Consider the following 14834-nt stretch of genomic DNA (forward strand, 5'->3'; position numbering starts at 1 on the left):
AGCGGAATCAAAACCACTGCGAAAAACTCTGTAAAGAAATGTCATGTTTGTCCACTTTTGTTATTCATTTTTGCAACTAAGGTGTCGGTGAGGACCTGCAGCTCTCAGCTCTTGCATATGCTCACAATAAATGTTGCTTACAGTACACACGGCTGCAGAAGACAGGTCAAATTAAATAAAATAAAACTCATGCAGAGAAAAAGCAAAACAAAACCTGACATGCTGGTGTTTATGTTGTCCTGCTCTGACTCTTGTGACACTACATCTGACTAAACAAGCACTTATCTGACGTCTAAATGCAAGTCTTCTCTGCGACTAAATGTGGGCCTCCTTGAAAGTGGAGTGTTGCTTTTAACAACAAACATCCTAGGTGTAAGTTAAGGTTATAAGAAACATTCCAGCATTTTTAGTTTGTGTTTCCAGTCTCTGAACTTACAGTATAAACACCTGCAAGTTGCACCCCTCAATAATGATCAATGTGTCACTGTTTAAAGCGCAGTTTAACCGGTTCAGTTTTAATTAGATGATGGTGATAAGTCAAAAGATGCCGTGGGACATCTTTGCAGAAATAACAAATGCTCATGTTTTAACAAGACTTTATTATAAAGACACGAATGTACATCTTTCAAATTTCAATGGAATACTGACATTACGTGTCTAATTCACATTTTTATTTTCTCTCCTCTGCAAAGAACAAATAACAAAATCTTTCACCTTATAAACAAGTGCTGCAATTTAATCTCCAAAATACAACACCCACGGTCTGGACGATGAAGTTCTGAACAAGTTTCAAGTTGGAAATCAGATAGAAATGAACGTTAGCAACCTGAAAATCATAGCAGCATCATGTTTCTGAAAAAGTTCTTAGAAAAGCCTTCTCAAAGTGTCATTTTTTCGTATTATTTCAGGCAAATTTTATCTTTGTTTTTTGTTTTTTTTGTTTTGTTTTGCTGAATAATCCCCGAAGTCGAAATTCACAGATTAGTCACCAAGCCTCGGAGAATCTGCAGAAATTCAGATTCTATTAAAGGCCTTCAAAAAAAATGTGAATGGGTCAGTGTCTATCGAGTTCTGAAGTAGAAAATAATCCAGGATGAGCCGATCTGCTGGAAAGGAGCGAATGATCTGTGCATGAGTTTGTTCACAAATAAACTTTTTAAAAATGTCTCTACTATTAGTTTAATCTTCAAAAATAAACCACCAACAACAAAAAGAATACTTCTTTGAAAGCTGAGAGGAAAAAACAACACAGGAAGTCACAGCACTTGGAAACGCCATGATGCCTGGTCTTTGTAGTCCAAACAGTCGGAGGTGTTGAAGTTGAGTTTCCAGGCCGACGCCGCCGTCTGCTCTTTGTAATCCAGACAGTCCGTGGAGTTGAAGGCGAGGCCTGGCGCGCTGTAAGCCTGATGGTGGTGCGACGGGTGGTGGTGATGGTGGTGGTGCCCTGATGTCTGGCCAATGTGGTGGTGCGGGTGTCCCGACATGGAGCTGCCTGTCATGGGGCTGAGCTGGTGCGGGTGGTGATGGGAGTGCATGGGCAGGTATGAGCCACACTCCACACCGCCGAAGTATGAGCCCGATGCTGAGGTGGGGTAGCCCTGACTGTACGCTGCTGCTGTTTGGCTGTAGGACACCGGGTAGGAGGGCGTCCCACCGGTGGCAGAGGACGACACGGAGCGTTGCATGCAGGAGGCGCTGGTGGGGGCGACGGGGTCGGGTAGCGTGGCCGGAGCCAGGGCCGGAGAGACGGGCGCCGGGCTCCAGATGGATGACACCGGGGCCGTGACAGAGGTAGAGGTGCTGATGAGACCAGGACCACCGAGGCTGGAGGAGACAGAGGAAGAAGAGGAGGAGGAGGATGAAGAGGAGGAGGCTGAGGAGGAGGCTGAGGAGGAGGAACTGGACACGGCCGGAGGGGTGAACTGGCCACTGCTCTCTGAACCGGTGCTCTCTCTGGTCGGAGACGACTTCTTCTTCATGGGTTTGACCTTAGCGCTGCTGCTGCTCTGCTGCTGCTGCCTGCACTTCGCTCGCCGGTTCTTAAACCACACCTGAGGAGGAAGCAGAGGTCAAAGGTCACGTCACACATTGACTCAGTCAGAAATGAAAAAAACTGCAACACCTGAGCAAGGTGGCATGAACTCCTTCTGCAGAGTTTTCTCAACACTCACTCTCACATGATGGTTCTGACCTTTGACCTTTGAGCTGTATGTAAGAATGTTACCGAGTCTGGTACATGACTAAAGGTGAACAGATGGAACTCAGAGGTGTACTCTTATTTACCAGGACAGTTCATCAGAATTATAAGATATTTTCTTAAACTCCAACTATTTATTGTAAATAGTTACTGCTTTATTTGTCATAAATGTGATATTTCTGCACATTAGATTTCTTCGTACAACAATGAATAAAAACAATAAAAATAACAAGTAACAAAGTTATTCTGACATATTGCTGAAATAAGTAATTAAAAACTGATGAGTTGGCAGTTTACACTTGAGGATAGCTTATTTATTATGGTAAATGTAGGTGTTTAATTTCCACTTGGAATTTTTCACCTTATTGTTGTAGTTTTGAGGCAGAAATATCACACAGAGATATTAAAAACCAAAACTCTCCTCATGACACATAAGACATGAAAGAGGTACAAATGTGTGTATAAATTGACCTTTAACCTTTTAAGAATGATCTTTTAACAAGTCAAACTTCCATAATGTGGATCACATAATAAAATGTCTACCTGAATAAATTATTATATATAATATTCATTTTTAGGATGTGAATGTGTTATTAAGAAACTGCAACCAGTCGTTTATTTTCTTTGGATTTTCTCCTTTAAACTGACTTTTTGACTGATCAGCTTCTCTAGTTCTGGAGTTTCCTATTTTTTCTCTAGTTTACTTGAACAGAAATCAATAAAAAACTAATAGGAAAATGTGTATTTATTTGTCTTCTGTTTTTACACTCAATGTAAGGAACTACTGAGGCTTGTTTTCCTTTTCTTTTTGCTTTAACAACTTTCCAATTTATCTTTGGGGATATTTTCTTCCAGTTTATATTTGTAATTTTTCTTTGTTCTGACCTAAAAAAGACAAAGGCAATGGAAAGTCGATCCACCTCTGATATGTTGTATTTAATAAACACACCAAACACAAAATACACAAAGAAATTAAATATCACAAAAGTATAAACGGAAAGAATAAAAAACACACACATCTACTCTACTTGTTCATGCGTCAGTAAAAGGAAACAGAAGAAATGTGCTTGTAGACATTAGTAAAAGTCCGCGGGCCTGTTGGGGTAAAGCAGCCGCAGAAAGCAGAGAAGCAGCGGCCATAATAGCTGCGTTAAGCCCAGTAGAGGGCCGCTAAAGCCGGGGATGGACACTCTTTAAAGCCTTTTTCTAAAGACGGTTTACCGCAAATAAAGCTGGTCCTTCTGTGTGCCGGAGAGCTGCCAAACTCTCCCCTTTCACTCGGGACTTGTCTGTACTTGATCAATAATGGCTGAGCGGTTAAATCAAGCGGCTGCTGCTAACCATGCAGATAAACTCAGGTGAGGAAAAAGAAAAAGTCCAACAGTCTCAGGGGGAAAATGTTTCGGTGTGCGTAAACCGCCTATAGGCTACTGTCCGAGCGCACACCAGTAAAACCAAATGAACCTCGAAATGCGTCCTGGTCTCCACAGAAATGTAACTGGCACTTTTTTTTTCTTTATTGCCTTTCAAATTTTGTAATATGCTTGAAAAAACTTAAAGTCTTTGACTCAGTGAGAGAGTAAAAAACGATCATTAAAATAAAAACAAAGCTGAAATGGTTTTAACGTAAGGATAGAATGTATTTTGTGATGTTTATTTTCTACTTAATGACCTCAAGTTGCGTTCTAATTTCACTCCTGACACTGAAAATGCAGCCTGGTGGAGTTTCTGACCTGCACTCTGGACTCGGGCAGGTTGATTTTCAGCGCCACCTCCTCCCTCATGAAGATGTCCGGGTAGCGCGTCTTGGCGAACAGCGACTCCAGAATGTCCAGCTGCGTCCGGGTGAAGGTGGTCCGCTCCCTGCGCTGCTTCCGCGGGTTGGCTGTGGATTCACACCAGTGTTTATCAGTTAGAACTCTGGAGAAAACCGAGCCACACGACTTTTGAAAAAAGAAAAAAAAAAAGTTTCTGAAAACGCGTATATGCGCGCGCTCCGAGCCAGTGCGCATTCAGGCCAAAGTTTGTTTGGTTCTGTTAGAGAATACGTGCTTTTTAATTTGTAGTTTTTTAGCCCAAATTTTCATTCATTTCAATAGTGAGAATCTCGCTGAAATAAAACATTAACTGAAAACTTGATTTGGGTTTTAATATTTTCGTTTTAATATTTCTGCACATATGCAACATACGAAACGAAATTATGTAGCTATCAGAGTGACTTCTAACTGGAAAACTTCTCAGATTGAAGTGTGAAAAATAAAATCTTGCCTTATGTTTCATTTAGGACTGAGGAGGAATATTTGTTTTTCAGCTAAGCGTTTTGCTTGAACAAAATTCACCAAATGTCACTGTTGTAAGTTTTGCGTAAATCCAAGCAATAATTACTAATCAAAGTTATTGTTGAATGTTTTTTGAATTTCCTTTTTTTCTTTCTCTCTTTATCAACTTTTTATTTATTTATTTATTTAGGACAGCCAGTTAGGCTAAATCACTTCTACCTAATATTCCAATATTATTATAAAATAGACTGTCACTAAAAGACGCACAGACACATTCAAGTTTATCATGTTTACAAAAGACACAAGGCGATTCTCTGTTGGATTTTGTACTTTTAAAACTCTAAAAACGCGCTCTTCAGACACATAAATAAAAGACTAGCACTAAGTAGTTAGAAAACACCTATATTTCTCCACAGATATGAGGTTAAGACTGTTAAAATCCGTGCGTCGTGGACTGAAATACTGGCGTGATCCGTACCGGGGTAGCCCACAGACGGGTGCAGCAGGTCCATGGCGGCTCCGCTCAGGCCCAGTCCGTTCATCCCGTACGGGGCCTGTTTGAGATAAGACATCATGCTAGAAGCACGGAGGGGAGACCGGAGTCTGGACGGACGGAAAGGTGCGGATCTCCAAGGATTCGAATGCCACAGATCGAGTCCTGACAGAGACAAGGAGAAAATATAAAACAGATCCAATCAAATTTTATAACTCGAAAAACTCCACTTGTCAAATGCAAAACACGATTTTCTATTATTTAATTGATGAAAGTTCTCAGAAATTCAACTAGGCCTATTTATCATAATAATTTGAATTACCCCCCATAAACCACGAGTAATGTCTCTGCCACGGTCCTATATGAGCTCTTCACGCCACATTTCACAGTAGTACAAAAAAGTAAATAGAATATAAATGAAGAGATGAAATCGTGACTTTTACACGAACTTGATTTCACAATTTTTGCAGCTGTGTAAACGATAGATTCTGATTGAAATGGGTATTTTTCAATTCAACAATTCATGGCCTTTATAATAGTCTCGAATGAAATTGACTAAAAAGTGAATTAAGAAAATTATCAGTGAAATGCAAACAAGATTCTTATAATCGAAATGAGAATGGCTGAAGTTGAGACGAATACTTCCAGTCCAATTGAAAGCTGGAAAACTCCCAATAGCAGCAGTTTAATTATGTAACGTCAGCTTTATCAACGAGAGACTGATAAGAGGTAACACCAGGTACGAAATAATAAAAGATTTAAAATGTTTGGACTCCTTCTCATTCCATGGGAGAAAATTAAAAAAACGAGGCCCAACGTGACGCGGAACTGAACCATAAAGTTAAACCTATATATATTTTTTAAAAAAAAACTCCCTTCGATGATCCAGCAGCTCGTTTAATATCTTAAATAGCTTTCTGAGCTTCATTAATTAATTCAACAATCTCACAATTAAATCGAGCTGCCACGGATGCACGTGTGGATCACAGGCCGAGGCGCGTTTCTGCAGCGAACTAAAGTTTCGACTGCAATTTCAAAACACATGCAATATTATTATTTTTTTCTGTCTGGATTTACCTGTAAAAAAAAACAAAAAAACAATTAAATCACAAAGCGTTGAAACACAGGTCGGTCCTTGCATTTTCTCCCTCCTCTCATTTTTTGCACATGATATTTGCGCACACATTTACGTTTCTAATTACATTTGCCGTAAGTGAAATGTGCATTTATGCATTGACACAGTGATTGTAAAATAGCCTAGATTAATCTTCAGGGATTGAATTTAATGTATTTGTTAGCAATTTAAAAATAAAAAAAATAAAAAAAAAAAAAGCTGTAAGAAATGCACTTCCTCGCTGTCAAAAGTCCAATTTCAACCTGACATGAAATTTTATTCCAATTAAAAATCTTTCAAACCACGAAGTCAGAAATAACAGCCGTAAAAATCACCTACACCCAGTTTTTCCCATCTGACTAAACTGCCCCTAATTGTTAACATTTAGTATCAGTGTAAGACAATGTATTTATGTAAGGATTTCCATAATCCACGGGGTCCTTTTAGCAGGTAGAAGCTCTAATTTGGGACAAACAGCAGACTTCTGTGGTTTGAAAGGACCTCCTGATGGAGCTGAACTGAGACATTAACACTTAACATAAACCTCCACTATTTCCATAACCGCAGGAAGAAGCCGAACCACGCAATGTAAATGCGTCAAAACTGTGTGCAAATTAACTCCATTACAATTTAGATTAGATCTACAGGGAGACAATTAGCAGAAGGACTCTTATCAGGAAACTAAGTGAACTGAGCCCAGAAGGAAACACACCTAAAAATAAGAGTCATCTAATTAAAATAAACCTAACTAGGCTACATATTATCTTTTATTATGCAACGCCTTTAAAGAGTGCAGTTTGCAAAGGTAATTAGCCTCTTTTGTCCTCATAGGTTTGACTCACTTAGAGTACAAAATCAATTGCCAACGTTACACTTTATTATTTATTTTTATTTTTAAGAAAAATACTGGTTTGCAGAGGCAATCTTTCAAGACACTGCGAATTAAAGTTGATGAAGTACATTTTAACAACCTTTGCATTCGCGCAAACTAGTGTCTTTACGGCTTGTATATTAGCTATTTTTAAAAGAGTAAACCTTTAGCCGTTTCCTTACGTCATTGCATCTTTACTCTATTTTTTGGTTCTACTGTGATTTTATCTTTTTTGGTGTCGTAACTGAATGTAATTTTAAGAACAACATTATTTATCATTGATAAACTGACTGAAAATACATTCAATTGTATCTCACCTTCCTCAGAATCCTTTAAAATTCCTGTTAAATGTTAAACCAATCAGATCCAGAGTTAAATATCCACATGGAGGAAACTTTATTCTCGGAGATAACGTAGATCAGAGTTGTTTGTCAGCTAAAAAAAAAACAAAACAATATTTCACCAATAAAATAAAAATAAAAAACCACGTTGTTTTGTGGATCGGCTGTGTTCCGTCTGGTCCCTGCTGTCTGCTGTCGCTGTTGACGGATGGAGATTGATTCTTGTCTCGGCGGCTCGCGCCTCTATGAGTCAAGGGTTGTTGGGTTCTCAGCCAATCATGTCACTGTGTGGCATTACGGGCGACGCAGACGGCCAATCACATCCCGAGCTGGTCACTTAAAGTCCCGCCTTCCCCATTCCTAATACAACGCACCTCACGTGACTGAAGGGAAAAGTTTGGGTCATAAATTGGCGGAAGATCAACAAACATGTTAAACATTTAAGATGAAACTGGGAAAATATAGGCCCATGTTTTATGAGATATGGTGACATCAGAGTGATGACGTAATTAAATTTAAAGTCTTTATATTTCAAACTGTAAAAAAAAATGACTTTAAAAGACTGTTTAGATTTGTTCCTTCATCGTGGTTTAATTATTAGCTTAAAGTTACAATAAAGTAAATGTATGGGTCTGTTTGGATTTTAGGGTCATGTATGTCTTCTTTTTGCTTAATGTGTTGCCTTTCCCTCCTCTCCTGCATATAATAATGTAAATAGTTAAATAGGCTGTAGAAAAATACTTTAAAAAAGAATATGATCTTAAAATATGTGGAAAAATTCAATAAAGTTTCTGACTCGTTGCTAGCAGGTCAGTTTTAGTGTTTTTGTTTTTTTGTGCAGTTCCTGATTATTTTTTGTTCCATACAGGCTACATAATTGCTGAAATATTGTCACAAGAACAATTCTGTTAACTCATGCAAAAATATTTATGTCCTCAAACTGCAGAAGAAACTAGGCCTATTATAACATTTACCAGGTGATTCTGTTCATAGGCTAAAAGCAAATGAGTAAAAGCTGCTATACACGTCGTTGTCATTGTTTTTACAACCCTTAACCTTAATAAACACATTAATTAGGCCTACCCAATTATCTCTCAATCTTCTTTCATGCTGTCCTGCACATGCTGGCTACATAGGCTAATGATATCTTGAACTACTCATTTGGGTAATTTTACGACATACAGGCATAGACTCTAACTGAAATAAAAAGGGTTTAAAAAAAAAAAAAACACAAGTCATCATATGTATATCCCTTCTTTCTCTAATAATTCATTTAGAAGACATGCAGAGATTTCATTTCATTAAAGTGGACCAGACCACTGAGGCAGGATTTTAAAAAAAAATAAAGTCTTGAGTAAGGAGATGAATGTTGCTGAAGTCATTTCCTCTGTGCGTCCTTTTGGTTGTGGCCGGCAGCAACAAAGCCAGTGATTGATCACAAGTATCAAGATATCAAATGGACGGAGTCATTGTTGTTGTGAGGGTTTTTGGGGTCTAATCCCAAATTGCAGGAGTATTTTCTTAATACTAAGCTCGTAAATCCAGGGATCAGGAAGCCTAAAGCGGTGTGTGTGTGTGTGTGTGTGTGTGTGTGTGTGTGTGTGTGTGTGTGTGTGTGTGTGTGTGTAATGGAGGTGGTGGGGGTTAAGTTTGGAGAGGTTTCTTGTCTGTGTTGTCGGCGCTTATTAAAAGCATGATGCATAAAATCCCAGGTTGTCAGAAAGCATGCAGGAGGCTCTGGCCAGGCTGCTGCACAGACATTAGAACTTTATGGGGAAAAAAAAGGAAAACACAAAACCTGCCGTGCAGTCAGAGAACAGGGAAGAAAAACCCAGAATATCAGCTGACAGAAGTGAGTTTGGCTGCAGGCTGGAGGAAAAGTGCAGCAGCCAGGTGAAGAACAAACATACTTCTGTACTGTGTCTATCTTTTTGGACAATTTGTACAATTAAGATTTGGGTTTGACAAAAGGAAAAAGCCTCTACTGAGACTCCCAGGTAAGGACATTTCCTTTTCTTTTTATATTTTTGTCAGGTTAAAAGTAGCTATTGTGCAAGATGTTAAAAGGCAAAACTGTATTTGTTATTTTTAATATGTTAGGACAACATTTGTGGTGATAAAAAATATGGCTGAAATATTTTGTTGGATGACTATATTTTAATTGTATTCTGTTGGTGCATTTCCATATGTGTTTTTTTGAAAAGTAATTTAAATCCACATTTCATAATTGAGCTGAATATGTTATTAATGGACACTGATTAGTTGGGAGGTGCAAAATGTTAATGGGGGAGTTTCTTTCTTTCTTTCTTTCTTTTACATAGGCCTATATTTATTTAGGAAATCATGCAAAACACAGTTGACTTCTTGTATTGTCAGTACAAAAAAGAAATTAGTTAGTAAATAAATAAATGAAAATGAAAAGATGGAAGTAAGGCTGTATGTGATTATGTAACACACTGACCTGTAGAATTAGCAAATCAAAAGTTAGAAAAACTCTTATCTTTAGACAAAAATGACCATAATCATCGACAGTTATCATATTAATCATCCATAAACTCTGTAATTTAAGTTAAAATGAATACAAATCTGTATGAAAAAGTAACTGCAATGCAAAGTGGGTTGAAATCCCCTGGAACAAGTATGACATAATACATATTATAATGCTCTTCAGGTGTTAAAAATTAAATCATTTAAAATAGTAACAAATTATGGTGTTAAACACACTCGCAGATTTTAATTTGACCTGCTCTGATGTGTTGTTAAAGGGTTAAAGAGTGTTGAAGGAGATTCATGACTGGCCTGTACTTCAGATTTGAATCAAAAATGGCTCATTCTATGTCGGTTGGTCTGCAGAGTCAGTCTGTTTATCTACAGTGACAGGGTAGTGAGTAGATGAGGTTGTGTATTTCAGCATAAACAACTCCCATTAAAACAGTTCTGTGTTGACTTTAATTGTTGGCTGTCAACAGAAGAAAAAACATCACAACTTCAGACATTTTCATTTTCAAGTTGTGCATTCAGACCCTTACTTAAGTAGAAGTATAAGTTCAAGTATTTCTATTCTGAGAAGTCAAAGTGGACATTATGTAATATGATGGTCCCTGTAGGTGTATTACTCTTTTTTTTCTTCTTCTTCTTCTTCTTTTTTTTTTTTTAAACTTGTCTTGTTCAGCATCATAACAGCAGAATGGTAGTCTGGCTGCCTTTTGGTGCTGAACAAATTTGCTTTGCCAAGGGAAACTGCATAAAGTAAATGAAGCTTCCACTGATATTCTACTGTCTTTAGTATGAGTTTTCAGGTGTCTTACTCTTATATTTGATGGTTTGTTTTTTTTCTATAATATTCTTTCTGCATCAACATATGTGATATATTTTACTGCTATGCATGTTTTAGATTAAGGTCATTTGACCTACATCATAAACTCTTGTTAGTTTAATCTACAGCAGTGCATCATATTCTGTAATATCATATGTTTGTTGCATTGCTTTCCTGTATGAACAATGTATCTCCAAAGTCAACTTTCCTTCAGAACAACAGGTCTGTTTTCAGTTTTGTGACACTGCAATTTCTGTCTAATGTGATAGAGTTCTGAAAAAGTTTATTTAGTTAAAGGAGAACATTTTTCAGCACATGCAGAAAAAAACATGCTGCAGTTTATCACAGACAATTGGCAAAATAAAGTTTTTAGTTATCCACAAAAGAAAGTAAAGCTGATATTTAGGTGGAATAAAAAGTTCAATATTTACCTGTGAGATGTTTGAAACTGCAGAAAATATCCAAGTAGAGTACTGAGAGCTTGTACTTAAATAAGGTGCTTTTATTAGAAGTACTTAGTTACAGTCTCCCAAGTTAAAACTAAACTTTCTATATCATCTTCTCTGCTCATTTGCTTCTAGTTTTCAAGTTTTTGTATTTCAACATATGCTGTTGAGGGATTGAAAAACAAAAAAGTAAAAAAAAAAAAAAATCATCCTTTTAAAATTGTTGTTTTATTTATTTAACAGTTTAGCTTATTCAAAAACTTGTATTTTCACACTCCACAATCCTTCCACATGCGCAGACAGTGTGAATTATTTACAGTGTAAATGATCTGGATCAGCCGTAGACCTGCAGGTACTGTATGATGAGCGCCATGTGAACACGGCTGATAGGGAGGCGTTACTCTCTCTTTGCCGTGACATTTATGGAGTGGAGTGTACAGTCACTTGAACCTGCTACCTCATTCACCATCTCAGTAATGATGAGGTTTACTCAGTGGAGCAGATGGAGGAGATAACAGCAGCTTGCTCACATGGATGCTACAGATAGGAAAAACAACTTCAACATGAGCTGAAGTGGTTGAAAAAACACATGCAATAAGCAGGTGAAAAGGAGCCAAAAAACACATCATTGGTGCAATTATAGGACAAACCTGAAAAAAGATTGGGTTTATCTAGTTACCCTTAAAGTTCGACACACACATGTCCATCTAGTGTCTTCTCAAACTAAATAAATGCTTGAGCTTGGTCTGAAGAAAGAGGCAACAACTATGACTTGAAGTTAAAGTTAATGTGGAAGTATCTTAACCCATAAAGACCCAGTGCTACTTTTGTGGCAGTTTCTGAATGAATTTTTCTCTAGATTTAACCTTTCTTACGTGCTTTATTTCCATTTATTATAATATTATTCTTTAAATGTTGTGTTTTTTCAGTGAAAATCAGGTATTTTCCCATATTTAATTCACTGATCATGTAGATGTTCATAAAAGCTCAGAGTAGAGTTGAGGGTTATTATATCAGAAAGAGAGAAAACTGAAGAAAGAGTGACTTTTTCAGCAAAGATATCAATAACTGAATATAAAAACAAGCATCTCCATCCACTGTCATTTATCAAACTACATAGGATTTTACTGGTGAATCAATGTTGTAGAAGATGACAGTGTTTCCACAGTAACTATGGAGCCTCTGAACGTCCAAATGGGTCAAATCTGATGACCATGAAAGATGACAAACTGCATTTTACACCAGTTATTTACATGGATTGATAGGATTAATGGATCAACAGGTACTGAACATTTTAGATCAGTAGATGGTTTTAGTTGTCAGTAGTTGTTTGGGTCTTTTTGGGTTAAAGTACAATATCACTGATGTCTCCATTCTGGTCTGATCCATTTCATTTGGAGCCTCTAATGAAGTCCTTCTATAAATTGTTCCTTCAGGACATTTTTAAGGCTCTGATGTCCATGTTGGGCTTGGACTGGCAGGTGAGTCTGACTTCTCTTCACAGAATAAAAACATATTTTCTGTTGACAGATAGCTCTAAGTAATGATTTTGTTTTACAGGTTTGATGTTTTACAGTCAAAACCTTTGCACACCAAGTCTGTATTTTTGTACAAAATTGTTGCATGTTTCTAAAAATACAACCTTAACTGCAGAATGTATACATCCCATTTACACACTGACTCTAAAACTTTGGTCTGTCATTAAACTTTTCAGACCAGGTTGTGTTTTTCTTGAATTTTCACCTCATTCAGACCTGTTTGATCAATTAGACTGCATTCAAACAGCCTACTTTGACAAGACAAGACAAGACAAGACAAGACAAGACAAGACAAGACAAGATAAGATAAGATAAGATAAGATAAGATAAGATAAGATAAGATAAGATAAGATAAGATAAGATAAGATAAGATAAGATAAGATAAGATAAGATAAGATAAGATAAGATAAGATAAGATAAGATAAGATAAGATAAGCCTTTATTCGGTCTGGTCAAGTTCCTCTTGATGTGTTTTCCTCTTCATCTTGCTTAGTTTCAGAGAAAATAAACAAATGATTTTTTTAAAAAAAAGTTACTAAAAGTGAGATGAAGATTGCTCTGTCCTCCAGCTCATTAGGTCCATCTGAAGCACAATGAGACAGTAAACACAGAAAAAAAAGGTTGTGAAGAACATACAGTCTGCTCAAACATGAAGATGACAATGGATTCTGTAACTAATCATTTTAACCAGTTATGAAGAGATTGAGGACATAAAATTAACTGTCCTCGTTCTGTCGTCTCCTACTTTTGTACAGGATTTAAATGTGACAAACATGAATAATTCCAAATATAAGGAGAGTGGGCTGTTTTATTCACACACAGATCCACCACTTTACATTTTAAGATAATATCCCCCATTTATTAAGCATTTAATAAGTAACAATACCAACACAGAGTACAAACATAAAGGATAGATGATATTCTCAGTGACCTTTTCCACTCAACATCACACTGCTCCTCTTTAGTTCTGTGTTTTGTTTTGTTTTTTCATATGATTATTGTGTAATGAAAAAGTAATTAATTTTTCTAGTGATACCAGAAAAAAGGGTTTGGTTTAAGCTTTTACTTTATTCTCATAATCAATAAGCTTCCATTTGCAACTACTTTAATTACATATACTGTACATTTAGACAATTAATTCAATCTTCACAACAATTGCTTTCTCTCTCACACACACATGCACACACACACACACGGACGCACACACACACACACACACACACACACACACACACACACACACGAACGAACAAACAAACAACTTTACAAGTAAAGACAATTGAAAGTATTACTGAAAGTAGATGCCAGTAAGGCTTTAAAGTCTCTTGATTTGCTGAGCATTGCAGTTTCATTAATGAAATGTATAGTGGAAACCCAACACGTCCTCAAACCCAAACAATGGTATATGCAAGAAATTAAACAAAATAGCATTTAGAGCATTATAAATACTTGTTTAAATATTACACATATGTAAATGTTGTTTTAGGCTGTGACTATGTCATGGCAAAGGTTTGGTTAGGTTTAGGTTCAAAAACAGTATGATTAAGATTATGGAAAAGGTTGGAGAAACAGATAAAATAAGAAAGGGAAAAAATAAACAGAAATATACACACCATTTAAGTATGTTCATTTTGACATTTAGCACACACACTGTGTTGAAGTCCTCCATGGTTGTTGTTCCACCATATCTGTCCTTAACTGCCTTTTTATGTGGATTGAGTCTAATTAGCCATGTTAGCTTTCACCTTTTCTTCTTCACTTATTTATACAACTGCAAGAGGTGCAAAAACATGGGTCATTTTATGCCCTTTCAGAAATGACTCACAGTTCCATTTGTTTGGAACCCAGTGTGAAGAACTTGAAGCCAGTCTGTTCTTGATCTGAATATTTGACACTACTGAGGACACTCAGTGCAGCAATTATTACAATTATTACATCTGTGGAAAAGTAGAGCATTTGACCAGCGGTAATAAGAATGAAACTCTATCATCAGTAGTGGAACACTTGTCTTCTCAGCTGGTGTATTTTTACAGTTCCATTACCAAACCTTCAAGTGTGTCAGCTGCAACAGCGGCTGTGAGTGATGGACACCTGAGGAGGCCAGGTACAAACAGGAAATGAAAAACGACTCGTCACTGAGCGTCAAGTACAGTACAGACAGCAGCGAGTCTTCACAGAGACACAGTGAAGAGCTCTGAGAGGGGGAGCTGTCAATCACTTGCCCTGTGGCCCCGCC

At 37.2% G+C, this 14834-nt stretch overlaps 1 protein-coding gene and 1 long non-coding RNA gene across 2 annotated transcripts in view; one reads left to right on the forward strand and one right to left on the reverse strand.

Annotated features, from left to right (window-relative positions):
• Positions 1-579: 579 nt before the first annotated feature.
• On the reverse strand, positions 580-7494 carry LOC115422367 (homeobox protein OTX1 B). Its single transcript, XM_030138707.1, has 4 exons — positions 7275-7494; positions 4958-5137; positions 3934-4085; positions 580-2054 (listed from the first exon to the last, which is right to left on the reverse strand). The coding sequence occupies exons 2-4, from the start codon at positions 5052-5054 to the stop codon at positions 1257-1259; spliced, it is 1047 nt and encodes a 348-aa protein (XP_029994567.1). The 5' UTR covers positions 5055-5137; positions 7275-7494; the 3' UTR covers positions 580-1256.
• Positions 7495-9178: 1684 nt separating this feature from the next.
• The window catches only part of LOC115427550 (uncharacterized), a 29960-nt gene continuing 24304 nt past the window's right edge, over positions 9179-14834 (forward strand). The window contains exon 1 of the long non-coding RNA XR_003936504.1: positions 9179-9295. This is a non-coding gene — a long non-coding RNA (uncharacterized LOC115427550). The remainder of the gene's footprint in view (positions 9296-14834) is intronic.

This window comes from Sphaeramia orbicularis, chromosome 1 (genome assembly GCF_902148855.1).
Source record: "Sphaeramia orbicularis chromosome 1, fSphaOr1.1, whole genome shotgun sequence".
Lineage (NCBI taxonomy): Eukaryota > Metazoa > Chordata > Actinopteri > Kurtiformes > Apogonidae > Sphaeramia > Sphaeramia orbicularis.

Bases quoted from the DNA above. Each gene is read 5' to 3' on its own strand.
- LOC115422367 (XM_030138707.1), bottom strand. From the start codon at position 5,054: ATGATGTCTTATCTCAAACAGGCCCCGTACGGGATGAACGGACTGGGC. The intron at 4,086-4,957 runs GTACGGATCACG...GTGAATCCACAG, and splicing joins CCCGTCTGTGGGCTACCCCG to CCAACCCGCGGAAGCAGCGC. The intron at 2,055-3,933 runs GTCAGAAACTCC...CTTCCTCCTCAG, and splicing joins TGCCCGAGTCCAGAGTGCAG to GTGTGGTTTAAGAACCGGCG.